The sequence below is a fragment of the Mastacembelus armatus genome, chromosome 15 (genome assembly GCF_900324485.2).
Source record: "Mastacembelus armatus chromosome 15, fMasArm1.2, whole genome shotgun sequence".
Classification (NCBI taxonomy): Eukaryota; Metazoa; Chordata; class Actinopteri; order Synbranchiformes; family Mastacembelidae; genus Mastacembelus; species Mastacembelus armatus.
Genome location: NC_046647.1, coordinates 15,893,765 through 15,914,989, shown reverse-complemented (window position 1 = coordinate 15,914,989; position 21,225 = coordinate 15,893,765). Strand labels below are relative to the sequence as shown.

The 21,225-nt window shown below is 40.6% G+C and overlaps 1 protein-coding gene across 2 annotated transcripts in view; it reads right to left on the bottom strand.

Annotated features, from left to right (window-relative positions):
• LOC113132124 (cGMP-dependent protein kinase 1) overlaps window positions 1–18,453 on the bottom strand; it is a 69,254-nt gene extending 50,801 nt beyond the window's left edge. The window contains exons 1-2 of one of the 2 annotated variants that reach the window (XM_026309987.1): window positions 18,197–18,453; window positions 9,612–9,778 (exon numbers count right to left, since the gene is read on the bottom strand). In XM_026309987.1, the coding sequence (XP_026165772.1) occupies window positions 9,612–9,778; window positions 18,197–18,453 (424 nt within the window). Of the gene's footprint in view, window positions 1–9,611; window positions 9,779–14,767; window positions 15,353–18,196 lie in introns of those variants that run through there. The other variant, XM_026309986.1, reaches the window with a different exon arrangement.
• Between the last annotated feature and the right edge of the window lie 2,772 nt (window positions 18,454–21,225).

Sequence of the window (21,225 nt, the reverse complement as noted above, 5' to 3'; positions counted from 1 at the left end):
TTGTTGACTCTTCTTCTTTCTGATCTTTCTGTCAACAAACTTCTGGAGCAGTCTGTGGAGCTGTCTCAAGCTTTGGGAATCTTACCAATTGAAGGTGGCATAGGGAGATTCCAGTTACAGTACTTTACACATGATATCCATGAAAGCAAATGTTTTAAGAATTGGTACAAAAAGGATACAAGACACTTTGGAAATCACATTTCTCCTTGTTAGGGTTGAGTTATCTGATTTATCTTTAAACTTAGACTGAGCACACAGGAGCAGATTCAAAATTCAAAATAACAGAGTCAAATATTTGCTGCCAAGTGTAGCACTACTTTCTGCTGTTATGGCCACCATGCACTCACTTTCATTGTTTGTGTCTGCTGCCACGATGCCTTTTAAAGTGACAGTTTTGTATATATGCATGGCTCTGTGGGTTGGATCTGTAGACTAAAAGGTAGCTGATTTCAGCCTATGCCATTTTTATTACAGGAACAGAAAAGAAGCAAAAACGGAGAGGAGGCATGAGAAGTCGAAAAAAATGTATGAAGGCAGAGATGAGGGGAGAGTAAGAAGCCGAGAAACAGCAGGGGAGAAAGACACAGTGAGACAAGGAAGGACACCTGATGCTATAGGTAAGCACTGCTGCACATATTTGACATGAGAGCACTTCACATCTTTTTCAGTTCACCTGCGGCACATTCATGCAGGGCTCCCTGCCATTCGAAAATGATGTTGCACAAGTGGTTTGTCGGACCAAAAGACACTAAACAGTGCGTTGTCAATGGGATATGGAATATGGAGGACTGCTGGTTTCATCCTTTTTACATCATTTTACCTTGGAGGCAGGGATTGAGCAACAACCTACTGTACTATCATATGTCTTGAGCCTTTTAGCCTCACACTGTAGGCTACTTTCATTTAGTGGGATTAAAAGGACATGTAAGCTCAGACACAGCAGTTAAAATCATTTGTGTAGAGCCCCCCTATCCTATCTCTGTTTTCATTAAAACATTATAATAGGACTGGTGTCATCACTGCTACTCTCCTAGTTATCGAACTCTGATTATGGTTCCTGTGGTGACAAGCTGATTGATTGCCTGAGCGGGGGGCAATGAAAATGATCATTTTCACAGACCAAATCACAGCATCGTAATTAGGAGTTAGCAGCCATGCCATGTGCACATACTGTAGCTTTTCTTTTATGAAGGCCAGACTTAATTAGACAGCTTCAACATTAGAATACAGATTAACACGGCAACTGAAGCACTGCAATAACTGGCCTGTCTCATTTTCACATTTCCTGCTCTCATTTCTGTAGTGTGCTGGATCACCAAAGACATGAAAAGACATTTACAGGGAAATTTAGTTTTACTGCCAGTTTGGTCAGACTGTTGGCGCCACAAATAGTCATATAGTCTCATATACACAAAGTATTTACATAAATAAAAGCACATTTATTCACATCAAGGCTAATAATATGCTGTCATACTGGCAGCTGTGTGAGGCTGTACCTAGGCAAGGCTTTGCTTTAGGTAAAGTTGATCATGCTCACTGTCAGTGTTAGCAAACTGACATTTGCCAAACGATGTTGATGACTTAAACCTAAAATACTTGGTGATCCCCATTGTTATTACAGTTCATTCTGATGGGGCCATGATTGTTTGTAGCAGATTCCATGGCATCCAGCTGATATCAATGTTCTTAGCCTACATCTATGTATAACTATTCAAAATTATATGCCAGCCCATCTTGTAAATGTTGATATATTTTATTGGATCAGTAAAAAATTGACCTGCTGGCATCACTGTAAGAAAAGTCAGGGGTTTACATACACCATCCTCTGGGTACCATAGATATCGGTACAATATTTCATAGTAAGCCATTCAATAGTTGTTACAGTATTTCAGTCTGGACCAATATTGCCATACATGGAGCAATTTTCTGTACTATCATTGGAGTGCAGAGTATTTACATGCTGCTTGATGGGATCAAAATTATTTAACATTCATGAAACCATTTAGATAATGAGGCTAAAACAGCATATGCCTACGTCAGAACTATATACCCACATACACCCAGAACATCAGCTCATAAGAGTGGTTTGTACTTTACACACAAAAATGTGAGAATTCCCATGCAGGGGTCGAGGGTATTTAGCAGAGGCAATCGAAGTTCAGACATAGATCAAAGAGATGAATTTTAACTCAGGAGACTTCAAAAAAAAAAAAGTCTGCAGTGAGAGAAAAGAAATTTAATAGAGACCCTTATCTGAAAGTCCTGTAAACCATGACTCACTGGCACTGATTGATGAAACTGACCTTTCAAAGCTCACTGTACTTCTTCTTCTATGTATGTAAGTTAACAGTCATCAACCATGATCATTCTTTGAGGCTGAACACCCTGTCTTCAGGTAACTATGTTGTTTAGAGGCAGAGAGTACAACATTTTCTGCAGCTCGGTCACATATAAGAAGTATATGTGTTTGTGCGTTCAAGCTTATTAGTCTAGGGGTAAAGAAAGACATTTTGTCCGTCGCTTCAGCACAGCAGATTCCTCATGCCCTGTCTTGTATCCTCAGTCTGAACCTTAACAAACACAGGGTTTATTCAGTGTATAGGTCTAACCGCTATCCACACGCAAGCATACTGACAGAAACAGACAGGGAGTTTATACATACATCCAAAGAATGAAGCTTCAAACATTTACATAATATTCAGCTCAGATGATGCTCATGAGCTCTTTTTGTTCCTGGCTTTCTCTCCTCCTCCTCCACTCCCCTTATGTCTCACACACCTCACGAACACACAAACACATGCACACCGCTTTCATCGGCTTTCCAGATGAGGAACTCTGAAAAGCGGTGTTAACCACAAAGGGGATATAGGCTGAGGGATCATTCACAAATTACTTGTTAATTCTTCCTCTGAGGTGTATTCATCAGCCTCTGTGCAGTGAAAATGGTGATCAGTTTCAGATTCCTCAGATTCAGAGAAGGGGAAAAAAAAAAAAAAAAAAAGGTCATCTCACATTAACCGATGACTAACAAAAGACAGTAAAACAATAGAAAGGCAGAGAATATAAAGACAAAAACAGAATCAAAATGAGGTGAGATGGACAGATGGGTGGAACTATAACAAACAGGAGTAAGTCAGTAGAGGGGAAAAAAGAAGTGATGGGCATGTGGAGAAAGATGGTGACAAGAGGACAGATTGGGGTCAAAGCCAGTAAAAGGAGAAGTGATAGAGGGAAACATGCATATCTCTGGTCTTGTATTTGAGCTTTTTGAATTGATAACGTGTAGTCAAAGAGCAGGGTGCACTGCTCAGCGTAGGTAAGGTTACAAAAACTGAAGTTCTTCATAGAAGTATTTCCAATCATTAGGCTAATTTATCTTAGAAAGGGCAGGTAGATGTTTACTCACCTTAAAAATCAATGAGGCACCCTAATTGGGTGGTGTACTTTCTGGCTTTTAGGTCTTTGCCCATGTTTTCCTCTATTTTCAGAGTTTTCTAAATTAAAAATACATTTCTGATGAAGCCCAGATTTGTCTAAGCTTTGCTTTAAATTAGAAATCAAATCTCAAGATGTCAGGGAATGGAAAGCTTTTTCACAGTAATTAATTTTTTTTCTGTGTATTGTTTCAACGCCATCAGTCAAGTGAGTAAAAATAATGGATGTCTAAATGTGCAGGTGAGCGAATCCATGACTTTCTGTGACATTTCAGCATCACAAAAATGTCATTATATGCATATTGCCTTTTAATAAATGGGGGTGGGGGGAATTTTTGGTGGCATCTACGTGTAAGTGACTAAGAAACCAGGCTATTATTTGAACTTGACAGTTCCTTTTGACAAGCAAGTTTCATCACTAGTGTAGTGTTTAAATGTCATTCCAATTACAGACCCTTCACCTTTTCCCAGGATGATGCCTTAATAAACCTCCCCAGAGCCTCATTATAGTTATCATCAGAGCTGTTAGCCAGCTATAAACGAGTCAATCTCCTGGTTATAATGGTATTGCATGCCATGTTACATAAGCGCGAGTACACATACACACACAGACACATGCTCTCAGTGTCAATGTTACATAGCTGAAATTGAGTTCTCTGAGATGTCTTCTCAGCAGATGGGGTGACTCTAAGCCTCAGGAATGGGTTGAGGTTCATTATTAACTTATAACAGACTGCTGTACAGTGTTGTCAAGATACACTAAGCAGCAGTTGTTGTATCAAATGTTGGCTACATGCTGTATCCTCCAGGACCAATCCACCCAAACTCTGTGAGCCTCAACATTTTACTTTGTTGAACCATTTTCCCAAGATAGTACTTCAACAGCAACAGCAGCTACAATTTCAAGTCTGCATTCGTTAAGTTGCCAGGCAACAATGCAGTGCAGTGGGTTTGTGCACTCACGTTTCTGCAAACCAATGCATTTTCTATTTTCATATCACCTTATTAATATGCCAAAATATCATAATAACTACAGATGAGCTGATTTTTATTTATTTATTTTTTTTAACAGCAGCGGCTGCAGTGATAACTAGCGCTACGAGATGTAAGAAAATATCCCTCTAATATGCCGTTGTACTACATAGTGGTTCTAATTTACTTTACATATCATGTCTTTTCACACCTATGACACTAAGTCACACTCAGGTGCCCCTTTTGATTACATCTTTAAACTCTGCTCAAGGGGGAACAGAAGCCCATCTCTCTCTCTACTCTGCCTCATTGGTCAGTGAGCACAGAGAGCATCTCTCTGGAGACGCCAGCCTATAGCACAGTGAAAGGATGAGTCCTTTAAACCATAACAGCTGTCGGAGTCTCAGACGGAGGCAGTCATTCCTTATGTTTCTTGAAGATTATTTTGGAAATTGGCCAGCTTGTCACTACATTAGCAGGTGGACTGTTTTGCTGTGCAGTTGATTATTTTTGGCAGGTTAAGATTATTGTTAATTTGAGCTAATACATTTCATACTGTGGCTTATGATTCCTTATACATATAAGGAAATAACAGATATTGAGAAAATGAATATCTGTTTCCATATTTGGATTGAATCACTCAGCCTGAGGAATACAAGGTGACAGGGAGGTGATAAGGGCTTAGTAGGTTAAAGGGGATTATCACAGGATAAATTATGCCATGAAACAAAATATAAACAGTTCCAGTGCCTCTCATTTTCTAGTGTTTATATTTGATTAGAGATACATATTAAATATACAAATCAGCGTGTGATGCTTACACATACAATCATGTATACCAAGCATCAAATACTCGAGCATTGTGCCATAGTGGGTAAATATTGCTGTTCATTGTTATTCACAGGTATATCTCAGTAAAAGAAGCAGGAAAAAGAAAATGACTGTCAGGAGTGGTTCTGTGTAAGACTCAAAACACCATATTGTTTGTTTCTGTCATATTCGGACATTAAATGATGCAATTTAAGCCTCACTTAAACTTCAAGTCTTATATTCTCGCTTTTCTACAGTAGGTCAAATAAAATAATTGGGGCTCTCTTCAGTCAAATGCCAAATCCTGGGCTTTTTCTTAAATCCCTGAACACCTTCACCTGAATAAAATAGTCTACAGTGCATCAATGGTTGCCTGTCAAAGAAGCTGTCAATGTACTGTGAACACTTGGGGTTTGTTGCTGACTTATATTGTAACATCACCACTCCTCACTTTCTCCACTTTTCTGTCTTCCCTTCCTGTACACTTTGTAAAACTAATGCATGTGTACAGTGAGGGCAGACAGCTAGATCTCTCTAAAATATAACAAAAAGAAAAAAAAATACACAATTCAGAATCAATATTACAAATGCCTGCATCCTCTTTCTTTGAATGCACTCCATACAGGTGAATAGTCCAATTCAAAGCAGGGATCTTAAATGAATATTCAAATATCAATGCATAGGCTCCAGTAGATCCCTGTGACCCTGGTTAAGGAATAAGCGGGTATAGAAAATGGATGGATGGAATATCAATGCGGTGATGGGAACAGAACTTATTCAAGAGAGACCAGGAACATACCCCTTAGCACAATAAAGCTGTCAAACATATGTTCTCAATGGATTTTTTTTTTTTTTTTAAATCCAAACTATAGTTGAATTATTGAGAAATGAACTAACAGAATAATCACTCCTGAAAGTCTTTAACTATTAACTTCATATGTTTGAACTTTGGCCCAGGCCTAATATGTGTGTTTGTTTTCATGGCATCCAAAACTATCAAAAAGTAATCGAATGTCATTTCTCAAGGCTGAGGCTAAAGGTTAGGCTCTGCTCAACCTTTAAGTCTTATATTTAATATTGTGAGCACTCCATCTTCTACCGCAACGTTTGCAGAGGACATATGTGAATTGGCATACACACTTTGATTAGATTAAGTTGAATAACTAATATTAAAGAAATCCCTGAGGTTTAACTATCGAGGAAATACTCCATAGTAATTTGGTTTAATTATACTAGTTATTATCATCATTAACCACCTGTATGGGTCTTTGTGGACAACACAACTAATCAAATATTCATCTCATCTCCATGGAAACATGGAGACATTATCTCAGGTGCAATCAGTATTTTAAAGAGGGCTTATGTCAGTTACAGTGAATGTGACCAAATACAACAAACATTCATTACAGCTGCTTCAGACAAGCAGGCGGCCTCATCATAGCAGCAACCAAGTGCTAGGATTCATTCTGTTCCTGTAGTGCTTGTTTTGTCTGAGCTTTAACAATCAGGTGCGAAAGCTAACTACTGTGAGGTTGTTTAAACAGGCAGACAGATATTCTCTGAAATATCAGTGTAGTCTGGGGGAAAATAAGTTATGCATATGCTCATGTATCTAACAAAACATTTGAAACGAGAGCAATGATGTAACAACTTTTTATTATTAGCATCATCATTTGTGTTATGTAGCTACATGACTCATGATAAACAATCTAAGCTCCAGTGCAATATGTTAATAATTAGCCTGTCAAATCTGAATAAGAAAATGACACTGCTGCCTGAGCTGTGAACACTTCATTTGCCTGGAAAATGACGTACAATGTTGAGCTGACACAGCAGTGTGTTAAGCATGGCATGGCACAGTCAGACATCCTGTCAGTACAGATTAAAAAGTCACACACTGTGATGGGCTTCCACCGACATTGGCACAAAGTCGTTGTCCTTTGGGCTAATGGTTTTATTGCTAGTGGGGTTTTTTTATGCAAAGCAAATCCAGGCCAGGGACAGTTAAGGTGAAAACTGTAGGCAAGAGACATACTAGGACACAAGAGGGGAAAAAGGAAACGAACAAACAGTGGAATAAAAAGAGGTAGATGATGTTCATTAAAGATAAATATGCTACACCTACCCCTAAGGATTTGAAAATGGAAAATAATTAGCCAAACCTTTGATATTAGTTGCATGTGACCACTGTTGAATTGAAGCCCTATTTCCAATTATACTGCAGTTTTTTCCTCTATCAGTGTCGGAGAGGAAATCACAAAGCCCCTCGACAATTATTTCTTTTGCAGATTTGTATCTGTTGTTTCACTCTTTCTGTGGAGCTCAAGAGGAACCTATTCATTATGCCACTATGACACTTTCTCATTTGTGACCTCGCATGACGAGTCACCTCTGATAAAATCTTCTCACAGCCTGCATCATTGGGGGGGGATTAAAATTTACTGTCTACCTAAAGATCCACAACTCTTTAAAAGGACATAGTAGTGCAATAACTGAACATTTGTTTTCTAATTGCTTTCATCGTAATCAATGAGGTACAGATACAATCCCTGATTTTGTCACAGTGCCCAGTACTTTGAGGAATTCCAGAGTTTCTCCTCAGGTCACTGTTGCTCAGTTATGTTTTGCATTTTATTTCCGTTATAGCATTATAGCACCTCTTTACAAATGACTTTCCTCTGCAGCCTACAGATAAAGGCATCAAATTACATCCTTCTTGCAACAATGTTTGAATAGTGGTGAAAGATGTACTCAGATCCTTTATAAGTAAAACACCAGTACCACAAAGGAAAAAATACTCCATTTTAGAGAAGTATTTGCTTTCCCACTTAAGAACAAATACAGCTTATCAAATGTACTTACATCTGCAGAAATATAGCAATGTCAGCGTGCTTCAGTTTAGTAGGTAAAATGTCTTATTGTGTTAGCACGCAAGCATTTGCTAACTTAGTACAGCTGAACCGGATGACATTGTCATTATTTTAGCATGCATTTGGTCATAAAGTGAGTAGGACTAATCTGCTATGTCAGTCCAATCAATATTTGTTAAGAGACTTGAGTCCAAAGTGGACCAAAGTAGCTGACTGACTGGTATTGTCATCTTTAAAGCTGTAGCTTCCATGGCTAAAAGGGTCACGATAACAACACTTCTATATACATCTACAATTTTGTTTTGTATTATACTTTTGAAAATTATCCTTATGTTTCTCTAAGATGGTTATATTTGCTTCAGTCATAGTTAAGAGAACAATGCTAGTGTACTGATCAATATGACTCAGTAACCTCCTTAATCCAATGCTCTTTAAAGTCACAGCTCTTTAAGACACCACAGAAGATTTTTGAATTCAGACTCTGCCTCACTGAAGACTATATGAAACAGAAAGCAGCCATGACATTTCTGCTTGCAGAGATACTGCCTGTCTCTGGAGTCCTTTTAGATACACTACCTGCCTCTGCCTGAAGAAAACCAAGTGCATAGTATTTTTTTATATTATTATAGATTTGAGGCAAAATTAAACTAAAAACTCTCCCTTAGTTTAGTAAAATACCAGTCTGTACTTTGTCACATATATATTGACAATATTTGGATGCATCCAGGAAATCTTGCTAACCCAATAACCAAAGTAGGTGGCCAACATGAAACAGGGACAACAATCAATATGGGCCTTCTTCCTAGTAAGATATTAACCTTTAAATGCCACTGTCTATCTACCTGTACCATCCAACAAATACCAAGTTTATTTTATTCCAAGTTTTATTTCTTATCAGAGTTAACACTGCCCATGCCATGCAGTTGTCAGAATGCGTGTTATATAGTTTTTAGAGGGATAACACCTTCTGTTTTTATATATTTAAATATGCACTCTGTGTGTATGTCCATGTTCACCTCCATGTAATATTATACTGCATATTGTACAGGCATTGACTAAAGCTATTTCCCCTCAGGCCAGATCTATTGTCAGGAACAATGGCCCACGTAACATTTTATTGCAATATTGCTTGTTACAAATCCTGTGGTGAAAAATCCCTGTCACAAATCCTGTGAATGCTGGAGTGAATGTCAGTGCCAAAATTCATTTAAAAAATGAAAAGGAAAACCACATGCTAACACAGTACTGCCAAAAAAGAATAAAAAAGGGATTAGCCATTAGCACAACATCATACAAGTCATACAAGGTAAAAGTGGTAAGTTGTGGGACATGAGAGAATCATCACAAACTGTTGCAGTTTTGAGGTTTATTTTATCCCTGCAGAAATCTATCAATAATGTCCTTTCATGTCTTTTTCATCATGGATGTTTTTAAAGGTCTTGCTCTTCCTAGCAGCGGTTTTCATTTGAACTCATTTGGTCTTCCACGAAACACAGATTTTACATCTGTGCATGTGTGCTTTTACCTTCCATGACATAGACCAGTGAGCCCACATCGCCCTCCTTAATGATGCAGCTGTCCTTTCCATACTCTACAGGATACATGCAGTCCACAATCTCTTGGATCTGCGATAGCTCAAGGTTCTTCATGAAGTCATTGTCCAGGATGGCCTCCTTGATCAGATCCTTGGACCTGGAGACAAGGTAAAATAAAATTAGACTTCTGCTACACAAACTCATATGTCCATGCTCTTTTTCTTTATTGTAGAAAGACATATTGAAAGAGAATAAGAGAGAAATTAGTGCAAGAGTCTAAATGTATCAAACACAAAAACCTTGGCTGTGTCTAAATCGTTCAGTGTAAGATGTCAACCAGTTCAGTAAGCAGCAGGTTATTTCTAAGGCAATTAAAGCCTCTTTCAAGCTTCACAATAAAAATCTTTTTAAAAAGATGTCAAGGTGAAATCTTGTGTTCTCTCCAAATGCTGAAACCAGTAAGTAAGGAGTAAAAGTGATTCATATTGGAGGTAGATTGTTTCCATGTAGGGGTGCACTTCTGAAAGCCAAATCAGCCTTCAGACTGCAGACTTATTGGGCATTCCACAGGTAAGTAGCATATTTGCTGCAATTACCATGCAAGCAAGAGTGAAAATGTAATTAATTGTAGAGCTAATGGGCAGTAGTCAAAGTGCAGGTCAAAGAACACTTTGTCAGGCGAACTAAGAGGTAAAGCAGGGCAGATGACATTAGAGAACACTATGAAAGGGGGCATTATTTTAAATTTACGTCAAGGAATCCACATTAGACGATGTCTATGTACCACCAACGAAGGACAGACATTTGTTCATAAAGGATGTCCATATATTAACAGGTGAAACCAGGCCAGGTGCAGTGAGGTTTAAAACCGTCGGAGTAAGTGTCAATCTGATCCCCTCAGAAACCAAAAAGTGTCAAGAGATGGGTGAAAAGTCAGAGGCAGAGCAGATGCTGAACAGTGAGTCAAGATCACTCATTCATTGAAGCATGTTATCACCAGAGTCTGGGTTGTTTGGCTGAGTGGTGTGTGGCTGGTTTTGACAGCGTGTCAGCTGGATGAATGAGGTTAATAATATGTATCAAGGTTAATCCAACAAGGAGTCCCCTAGTGAAAGACATTTTTATACCCTAATTCAGTCCCCTGCTAGTAGGATTCAAAGGCACTGGTGAACTGCCTCTTGCCTTTTTGTGCTCAGTGCCCTTTTCAGAAACTGATTCCTAGGTGCATTGTTGACGCTGATCACCTGAGGAGCTTATGGCTAAAAGGACAGGCCTTCCTGTGATGCTGCCAGCTCACAGCAAAGTCCCACACAAACACAGTGGTCTGCAAAGCCCCACTTTTTATGAAGGCTGAGAAAAGTCCATTTCCTACTACCCATTCTCACCACCTCCTACAGAGGGACTATAGAGAACATCGTGAGCAGCTGCATCACTGCTTGGTTTGGTTTTGTGCTTTTAAAAATAGAAGTGCTACAACCCTCTGCACAATTATCTTAATGTGATATTATGTTTTTTTTTTTTTTGGTCACCCAATGTTTTACTACTTTTCAGGGACTTACTTTGATCTTTTAAGGTCACATGAATTTTTCTCCATTGAAAGACTTTACTGAATTTGTGAAGAAACTGTATTGTTCCTTCAGATGAAAAAGTGGCCAAACTGTTAGAGATGGACAATGTCTACTGAAAAGCAACTATCAACTACTGGCATGTAAACACAAACAACATCCTTAGTCAGCATCTGCAGATTTTAAAATGTGGAATCTCCTGAATGGTTACTTTTGGTTTGAGTTTTTAATAGCATTCTGAAATTTCTGTGACGTGGATCACGTAATGTAATGTACCTAATGTAGAGCATTCAAATGTCAAATGAATTTTGATTAGGGTTTCAATGACTCTGGATTCCTAAACAGATCTGCTTTTACTGTCTAACAGAAGGATTACCTGTATAAAAGTGAAGAACTAAATGACTTAAGACCACATAATTAAGTTGTTGCATACGTTATTTAAACAAAGTATTGTCCTACTTGCTGAAATGCTTTAACACTGAAGAAATCCTAGTACACTGCATTTTCTCTGTTGGAAGACTCTGTATATAAACTCTGATTTCTAGCATCATCATCCCAGGCTTCCCTGCTATTTGTTTACATTCCTTTTTAAAATGTATTTTAGGACACTTGCGGATAATTTTACAGTCATAAAAACGATGATGTTTCTTGTTTTTATGACTGTAAAATTATCCACAAGTGTCCTTTTTACCAACCGCCAGAGTCTCAGGATTGTAAACTGATTTGAAATGACAATGCAACTGTTCATTATAATTCAGAAGTTCTTCATTTGATATTTTTTATTCTGTTCTTGTGAGTCGGAAGAAGCTACAGCTACAAATTGAAAAGTGGAGACTGAGGTGTTGCACCTACTTTAAAATTCCCACTTTTCAATCTATGTTCAGATAAGCACTGTTCTTCCCCCATGATCCTCTCCTTTTCAGCAGAAGATATTTCTATTAGGTTTTAGGGAGTAAAACCTAAAATCTTAATAAAGGTGTGATTTGCTGTTTTTTTTTTTTTTGGTTTTTTTTGTTTTTTTTTTTTGTGACTGCAATAATGTTACTGAGTTTGTGATTGTATGTGTGGTTAGCAGACTGTGCATATGATTAACTAAACTAATAGGAACAAGCTGGGAATCCCTTATTTTCCCCAAAATTGCCCCCCATCCTCCGGAAATGGGCCTCATTGGCCCCGTTTGTGTTGCATTTACAAGCAGACGCTGTTTGGCCTTGTCAACCCTCATTGGGACCCTTCGATTTGACCCTGTAATGGCAACATTGAACAATGTCTTCCAACCAGACTCCTATAAAAACATCTGCCTTCTTCTCCTTTGTGAGGATGATATATTTGCTTTCATCCACTAGTGAAGTTTGGGGCAGAGCAATTCCAGCCTTCCTTAAAAGGAGAAAATATGCTCTTTTACAAGGAAAAGAAGAGGGGTGGCACAAAAGTGGGAGAGGCTAACAGAAATAAGAGGCAGACAGAGAGAGAGGGATGGATAGTGTATGTGTAAGGACCACTCTATGGGCCTTATAAAGATGATAAAGTAGGTGAGAAGGAAAGAGAAATATAAACACTTGGCCAAATCCAACAGGCATTATCGCTGCACATCAATAACCAAAACGAAAACGTAATGGAGCTGTTTTAATCCCATGAGGGCACTTGCATATTGTGTAAAAATTCTGTTCTCCATCGAGCAATAAAAAAACGTGGGTTAGACAAGTCACACAAAAAATAACATGGGTAAATAATTGTTCTGCATTTAGAGAAAAACATCAACTTTATAGAAGACATCTTCCAAATAAAATAATACTGAGCTACTAAAAGAACAATGCCCAAACAGGCACAACTCATTTTACTCTTTCTTTTACTCTTACTTTTTTAAAATAATATGTGTAAGTTCATTATAATAGAAACACAACAAAAAGCCATTCTCTGCCAGATGGAGAAAGGTGAAAAGTTGTAGGAGATGCTCAGCTAAAAGCCGGAGCCATAGATGAAGGGCTTTAATGGAAGTTCAAACAACCTCATGTTCCATCATGAATTTCCCTTCGTCATGTAATCATTCAAAACTGCTGGCACTCATCAACCTTTCCCCATCATAACTGACAGATGATGCAGTGAAACTCTTCAGTAGCTGAGACGTCACGCTCCTGATGGAGTGCTGGAAAAATGTCAAAAACAAAGGACAATTCCGTTTTTCCAGAGTTTAGATTTTTGAAAAACCTGTTTTCTGCTCTGCATGGTCTTACCAAAAGCCTCTTTGAGAAATCTCTTAATGGAAATAGGCATATACAGTGTAAGGTTTAAGGAGGATTATCATGATGAAATAGGGACATCACTGTTTACCTCATGTGCCAAACCAACGTCCAGGGTCTCATATTTATTTACAACAGTGCGACAAGGAAAACCAGAGAAAGACCCAAGAAATGAGTGTGCTTTCATACAGAGCTGGCAGGTATAACAAAGACTAATGGCTTTTTCTACTGAGATAAATAACCCCCTTCATTTTTGAATCTTCTTTGGTGAAATCCTTGGAGCTTTGTATGTCGACAGAATGACATTCATATCTGACATGTCTGATCTGTTTGCAAAGTTTGAAGGTTGTTTGGGCTGCCCCCCCTCCCCAAAAACATTAAACACCATGAGAATAGAATCACTTAATGTAATGCCCTAATGATGCCTAATGATTTAGTAGAGCACATAAATTCCAGTTATTTAAATTTGAACCTTCTGCTTGTGTTAAGTGACTTGTCTATCCCACTGTTCCTTTCAAAGGTGGATTTCATTTTTTAAATGTATTGAGCTGCACATTGATTATTTTCAATGCTGTTTCAGAGTAAATAGTAGATATTCTTCCTGTCCACCAGGGGGGTAAGTGGATTGGTTCATAATAACACAAGCTTTCTGTTCAAACTCAACAAACCCAAACAGACAGCTGGATTATTTCAGAGCAGAGGGCTATTTTAGTGCCAGTTTTGGTTTGAGAATCAGACCTGATGTTGAAGACCGAGTTAAGCAGGGCAGAGGGTGTTTGCTTAAGAGTTTGAAAAGAGGAGAGAGAGAGAGAGAGAGAGAGAGTAGTTATACACAAATCATTAAGTAAACATGCACAGAGAGGATGTTAAGACTGTCTGTCACAGAATCACAAATTGTATAAAATAGGCACTGGTACATTACACAGAGCTGCCACCACCAGCTCTCTAAACCAAATATTCATTGTCACTGGATGACATTTTATTTCTGTCGTGTTAGCTTGTGATCAGTCTTACCAACATCCAGGCTTTTATCACATGGTGATCTTAACTGACACTAACGTTTTTCAGATCATCAGGCCTCTCATTTTTATAGCTGAATGCATCTCTTTAAATTTCCTCACACCTCCTCTGTGTGTGTGTCTGTGTATCTTATGTGTTTTTGTCTGTGTGTGTCAGAGAGCACCACCTCATCCGTATGTGCTACAGGTGCCATACCTGCTGTGCCACACACTTAACATTACACACAGGAATCGGAAAGGTGGAATAAGGCGCAACAAGCCATGAAAAAAAATATAATCGTTCTGAAAAGTGAAAAATTTGCGATTATAATGTGACACCTACTGTGGGCTTTTGGGATAGAAAGGTAGGGTGACATGGCTAAGATCCTGGATGTCGAAGGCAGTGGGTTCAGCCGAAATCGCCTGCCTCTTCGTCCGCTGCTGTTCTTGCAGCTCATTCTGCTTGTGGACCTGCTGGGTTGCTGGTTTGATAACGGAGCGGTATTTGTCGAGCTCGTTCTGCAGTCTCTGTATAAGCTCGTCTTTCTGGTCGAGCTCCAGTTCCAGCTCGTCGATGAGCGCGTCTCTCTGGCGCAGCTCCTCAATCTTCTCCTGGAGTGCGTACTGGAGGTCGCGCAATGTGCCCATTTCAGTTGGCAGCGACGAGTGACTTCCCAATAAGTTTATCGAAAGGTCGAGTCTTTATCCTCTCTCCTGTACCACGCTGCTCATAAACTTTATCCGGCATGAACAGCTTCGGAGGATCCAACCACGTCTCTCCTGTTGGGGAATCCTCGCCGCTGTCGCAAGCGGATGTTGGGAATGTGAGCGAAGGTATGCTCGGTGGTTGCTGCGATTGCCTAGGTGAGCCTGTAAAGCGTCTCAACCACAATCACGCAAAGTTTGCCCCCTCTCGCTCTCTTTCTGTCTCTCCCTCCCTCCTTCGGCAATTTAACAGCGGAGGACCGTCCTCCCCGAGTGCGTCAGGCTGCGACCAGAGAGCGCGCATGGTGAGAAGGGCACCTACAGGAATCTGTGGCACAGTGCAGGTTGTCACTCCAGAGAGAGCTGCGCTCGTCTCACATGAATAATGAACTCGGTGAGAAAGCCACTATTTGCAGAACCATGTCATACCTCAGTAACTCGCCCTGAGGCTGCTGGGTTACAAATACATGAGCACCGAAGCCTTAATGGAAGCTGGATGTAATGGAAACTTAATGAACCTGGTTGTAAAAAATAAATACGCATTTTTTTAGTCTGCTGGGGAAGGAGACTCTGCTGTGTGCATAGTGTTGAGCTACTTGTGTATTGTGCCCGCATGGACATGGTGCAGATAGTCTACAAGAATCTAGTTAATGACGAATTAATGTAATGACTATCACATGGCAGTAGCAGGCACAGGACTCCTCGCTGTATCCCCACGTTCTTCATCTCTTCCGGACACTGAGCACCTCTGGTGTCAGTCCACATGACCCCAGTGAGTCATCTGAAGTTCGGCGCATAGCATTTGGCCTTACAGGCTCTAGACAAATTCAGAGGAGGATAAACTGCCAAGTACAATCTGATAGTACTGAGGCTAGCTGCCTGTGCTGGGATGGTGGGGTGTCACAGGCTGACAGTGAGGACAAAGAACGGGGTTTAAACGAGATTTATTTGGCTGTATAAGGATCAGGTGTTTTTGTTTTTTCGCTGTGGTGCTAAAAGGCATCCTCTTTCTGACAAAGTAAACAAAGATGGAATGAGACAGCTGGCTAGAAAAGATCACAGCTGCCCTCTTGTGGTGGGTTAAAGAATCAACTCAAGGTAACATGGACCTGTTCTGCGTATAAAAACGTCTTAACTTATAAACTAATGACCTGGCACTTTTGTGTAATATTATATTAATGATTCATATAAGAAATATTTGTTTTTTATATGGTGTATAATGATCAAACATTTCCATCATTGTAAATCAGCTACTGAGATACAGGCCTACAGCAGTCCTGTAACCTTTGCCTTAGCCATAATGCTCCAGTGTGGCAACCTTGAAGAGAGTAAAATAACAAGTGCACATCGGCACGAACGTGTTTCTGTTTTCAGATATGTCAAAATCAAAATGACACATTTCAGTTTTCTGCCAGAACTATGAGGAGCAGCTGTTTAATTCACCCCCACACCCCAATTTCCTGTGATCCTCCTCAAATGCCCCAAACTTCCCATAAAGCCAATGCAGTCTTTCTCCTGTGGGCTAATTAAAATTGGCCTTAATGTCTGTCAAGGGAAGGGCGCAGAGCGCAAAGCTGGAGCAGCAACAAAGTCTTTCATATCAGGAAGCTGCAGGTTCTTGGAAATGTCAAGATTTCCCCTGTCCAGTGTTACATCCCCACATCCTGTCATCATCAACACGCCCTCCCACTGTCCTTCAAAGCACCTCTGCGCTTTAAATTTCACCTCTTCAACCATCCAGCTCAGCCCTTTTCCTATGCAGATCAATAGAAACAGGATCCGTTGCTTCATGCTGCGGTAATCCGATGCGCGGGGCGGGCCGCCGGCTGGTGCCACGTCCTGAGTCTAATGGGGGTCACAGCGTCTGCGACCCCGCCGCTGTGCGTCGGGCATGGCGGCGCAGGTGAACGCCCTCCTCCACACACCGGCTGCACCGAGAGCAGTGACGTCATCTGCACACTCCACATGCCATCAGCCTATTGGTCCACTGATGGTTCATACACTCGGCTCAATATACGCAATTTGTCGGTTTTAGGATGAGCCCTGGTCCCGTGGAAAGATTAACAGCGCAGGATCATTTGTTACATACGTCAGTCATTATTTCTCAATGAACCCAGGCCATTCATGACCTCCATACCGCCTCCTTGTTCACTTTTTCCTGCCTCACTTTTTCTGAATGCAAATAAGAACCTGCCCTGTCTGCAGCTGATTCATGCAAATGAAGATTGGAAATTGTCTGGCCATCTTAATAAAATTAACCCCATTGTCTAATGCATAAATTAAGGAGATAGAATGATTTTTGCCTCTGTGTGTGTGCAATGTTAATATAAGAGCTAGGCTAAATTATGCTGATGTGGTTCTGATAACAGACAAGATTAAAAAATGAAACGTTTAAGACAAAGTCAAACTTTTTCCCCACATCTCAATCAAGCTGAGAAGGCTGGACCTATTTGAATGTGTGGGGTATTTACTGGTATCCAGTCTGGTGCAGGCCTCACATGAAACCCTCAAAATCAGGCAGCCATACTGTGAGGCTAAAACGAGCACCTGAAGGTGATGAAGGAAGCATATGTTCAAACAAAGCGTTTTCTAATGGAGTATTAAATATCCTCAGACATGCACTTCGGGTCCTCAGCGTCCAGCTACTAAAAGCCAATAATGCATCGCACTTCCTCCTGTCTGTGTCCTGTGGGACTGCCCTGATGGATCTGATCAATTAGAAGCTCTTTCTGGAGCTCGCCTTGGAGCTGCGTCATCGGCCCCAAGAATGAGAGTGCTCGTCCATTCATGGCAAACGTCTCCATGTTTCGTTTAGGAAGAAAACCAAAAGATAGAAAAAAAAAGACAGAAAGCTGCGTGGAGATGGGTCACAGAAGTGAAGTGTGTTTGAAAGTAGAGATTGTGTCAGGACACATACGGTTAATGTAAAGTCACATTGTGCTTCCTAATAACATGGATTCACACCTTTAAATGGGAATATTGTAGTTAACAACACTCAGAAAGAACATTTGAAGTGCAACACAGAGCAGACAGTTTGCCTACAGTAAAGTACCAACGCCTGTCTTACCAGTCGGACTTTGCGTATTTCCGAAACGACTGTCTTGACAGGTCCTGGTGCGTCTGAGGCTCCGCGGAGATGCCCTGCGCCCTGCGGGTCCGCGGTCCAATAAGTTGAGCGCTGGGCAGAACAGACTGACATTTGTGCAATTTTCTCTTCAGTTCTTGAATCTCTTCTTCCCTGTCCGCAAGCCGCCTCTCCAAGTCTCGTATCCTCTCCTCCTTTAGCAGCAGGATCTTGGCAAAGTCGTCCTCCAGGTCACTCATGTTGAAATCTGCGCTAAACTTTGCCGCGATTCTCCGCGATATGGGCAGAAGGATTAACTCCCAGCAGTTCTCGCAAAGGTTATTAAAACGGATACCAATCCTCCTCTAACTGCGCGCAGGGTGATGATGCTCCGAGAGTCCCCTTCACCGGCCACTTGTTTATTTCAGTAGAAAAGAGCAAAGCGGTGTTTAAAGACGGGAAGCGGGCGATTGATGGAGCAGCGCTACGCTAGTCCAGCAGCCCTCCGGGGAGCTGCTGATGATCCTTCATTGAGAAACCAATTACAGCAGCTCTTCCTCTCCGAGGACGCAGGCAGGCGGTCAAACTGGGCACTAGAGAGCCGAGACAACTCCTGTAGTTCCCCGCCTAGCACAGTGCAAACAGCACGGAGGAAGAGGGCTGCTGCTGTCAAATATTTGTTTACCATCTGCACAACCCTGAGCCCCCTTTGAGCGACCAAAAGCACAGATTTAAACACACTTACCACCTCCCCCACCTAGCCTCCTGCAAAAATCAATTGTCCCGCACTTGCACTGACTTCATAGGACAGCTATCTTTAGTTTGTTTGCAATAGTCACATTTTCTACATGGACTAAGCACAGAGCAGTGCACACATTAAGAAAATCTCCCTCTAAGGCAAATGACCTTTATATTTGGTTTGAAGCAAGTCAGCTGGTGATTTATTTGGTTTTTGTGGGGATTTTTAAGATGGTTGTGCAGTTTTTTTTTTTGCCAAGGATCCAATCTTATCTGAACTCAAGCAATTTAACAATGTTTACAAAAATAACAAAGATTTGGAAATGAGATGGCAAATTCAGTCTCATAACAAAACGTTGCAGAAAACAACATTTGGCAGCTGAAATCTGGACTTTATGCAGAAACAGGTCTAAAGTAAACACAATGCATCATTCATAGTTGGAGATAAAAATAGGTTGTTATTATATGCATCCAACATAAAGTTAATTACAAAACAGATCCAGAGTGTGTTATCTTGCTGATTAGAGTAATCGCTAATTACCTACTCTGGCAGCAGCGTTCATCACTTTCATCCTCAATATGTTATGCTGACTGAGGAGAGAGTTCAGTAATAGATCATTTCTTTTGCTGTAATATTAATCTCCAGCCAGTCATTTCCATGCACCGTTATTCATTCTACTGTCTAAATCTGTTTCAAGTCAATGAATTCATTGAGGAAAAGAAGGAGCTCATGGGTGCTAGAGGGATGTTTCATTAAGGTTCAGGTTTAAAAATAGGGTGAACATGTATCCTTTTAATAGTGTAGTTCAACATATCTCAACCTTGTGTACTGCTTGACTTTTTATTTCAACCACCTCTATAGGGTAGAGATGAACACGTATTTGGTATTTCCTTTAGAGAAGACAAGTTGAGGATCAGGATCGTGCTGTCATCAATGTGGGAAACAGTGATGGATTAATTATGTATGCAGCAGACAGTGTGCCCATTATGACAGTGGTAAATTGTCACGTTCTCTGCACGTTCATTATCCACAGTGAATATGGTCACAATGGAAAAAACTAGTGACATCCTATTCAAGACAAAAATATACAAATAATTAGTTTCTCATCAAAGTGTCCTTGAGCTTAACTTATTACCACAGTAGGTACCCACCATCAGTCCCTGTCTATACACACTCGTCATCATCACCACAGCTATATTAGCATCATTGGTATAAAATGTGTATGTGTTGCTACCAGACTATTTCTATGTTTGCACAGAGTGAATAATGTTGCAATACCAGTTTCAGCTTGTGTTGTCTGAGCACTACATGGGTCATCTCCCTTGGTTGTTGTGGGTTAGGTAATGGATGCCGAGTTAACCTTATAGCACCTAGCGATTGATGCTCTGACTGCAAACCAGAGTGGCTGATCATGGGCGACATCGAGTTCATGATTGGTGAGTGTGGCTGCGCTCTAATAAAGGGGTTCTTGTTCATTTCTTTGCAGTGTTTCTAAACATCTCCGGGTAGAGAGAAGCCGGGGCCCTCTCATTCACCTCAGGGACAGATCAGCTTACGGAAGAGAAGAGGGCAGACATTAGTCACCGTTTTCCTGTAATACTCACACTCACACACACTAAAGAAAGAGGGAGAGATGTCTCGGGTATAGCCAGACATATGCTTGCACATCATTATCACCCACGCACACGCTCACATACAAAGATTTATGTAACCATTCACAAAGCTAAAATCCCAGGAGACACAAATGCAATCATGCCAGCAGCTTGTATGGAAACCTTAGAGGGGATTACTGTAAGTGCAATAGTGGGAGTGGTATGTTGCTCTGTTGTCTCTGGAGAATCTCCCCCCTCAAGCCCCTACTGTCTTTGATACTTCATCTCACTGTACTCTCGGTGTCTCTGCTGCAGTCCCTCTGAGACACCACCAGCTGCCTGCCCGCCTGCCTGGGCCTGCTGTCCCAGGAGAAGTGAAGCGAGCGCTGGGTGAATATGAAAGACATCATGGGGCATGGACAGGAGCAGTGCTTTAGCCTGGAGCAATCTATTTTTGAGCCTCTCCAGTCCCATGAAATAATATAACCAATCCTGCACTTTAGTAGGAATATCATACGCCGATGTCACATCACATCAGTGCAGTCTCAGACTGTAACCTGATATCACATCCAAGGCCGCAGATTGATCACTTAGCTCACAGTGGAGATGGATAGAACCCAAGCTCAGGAAATTGACTAAATTAACAAACACAATAATAATACTTCTTGTCTGGCTTCCTGCATGTCTTCTTGTATTAGTAC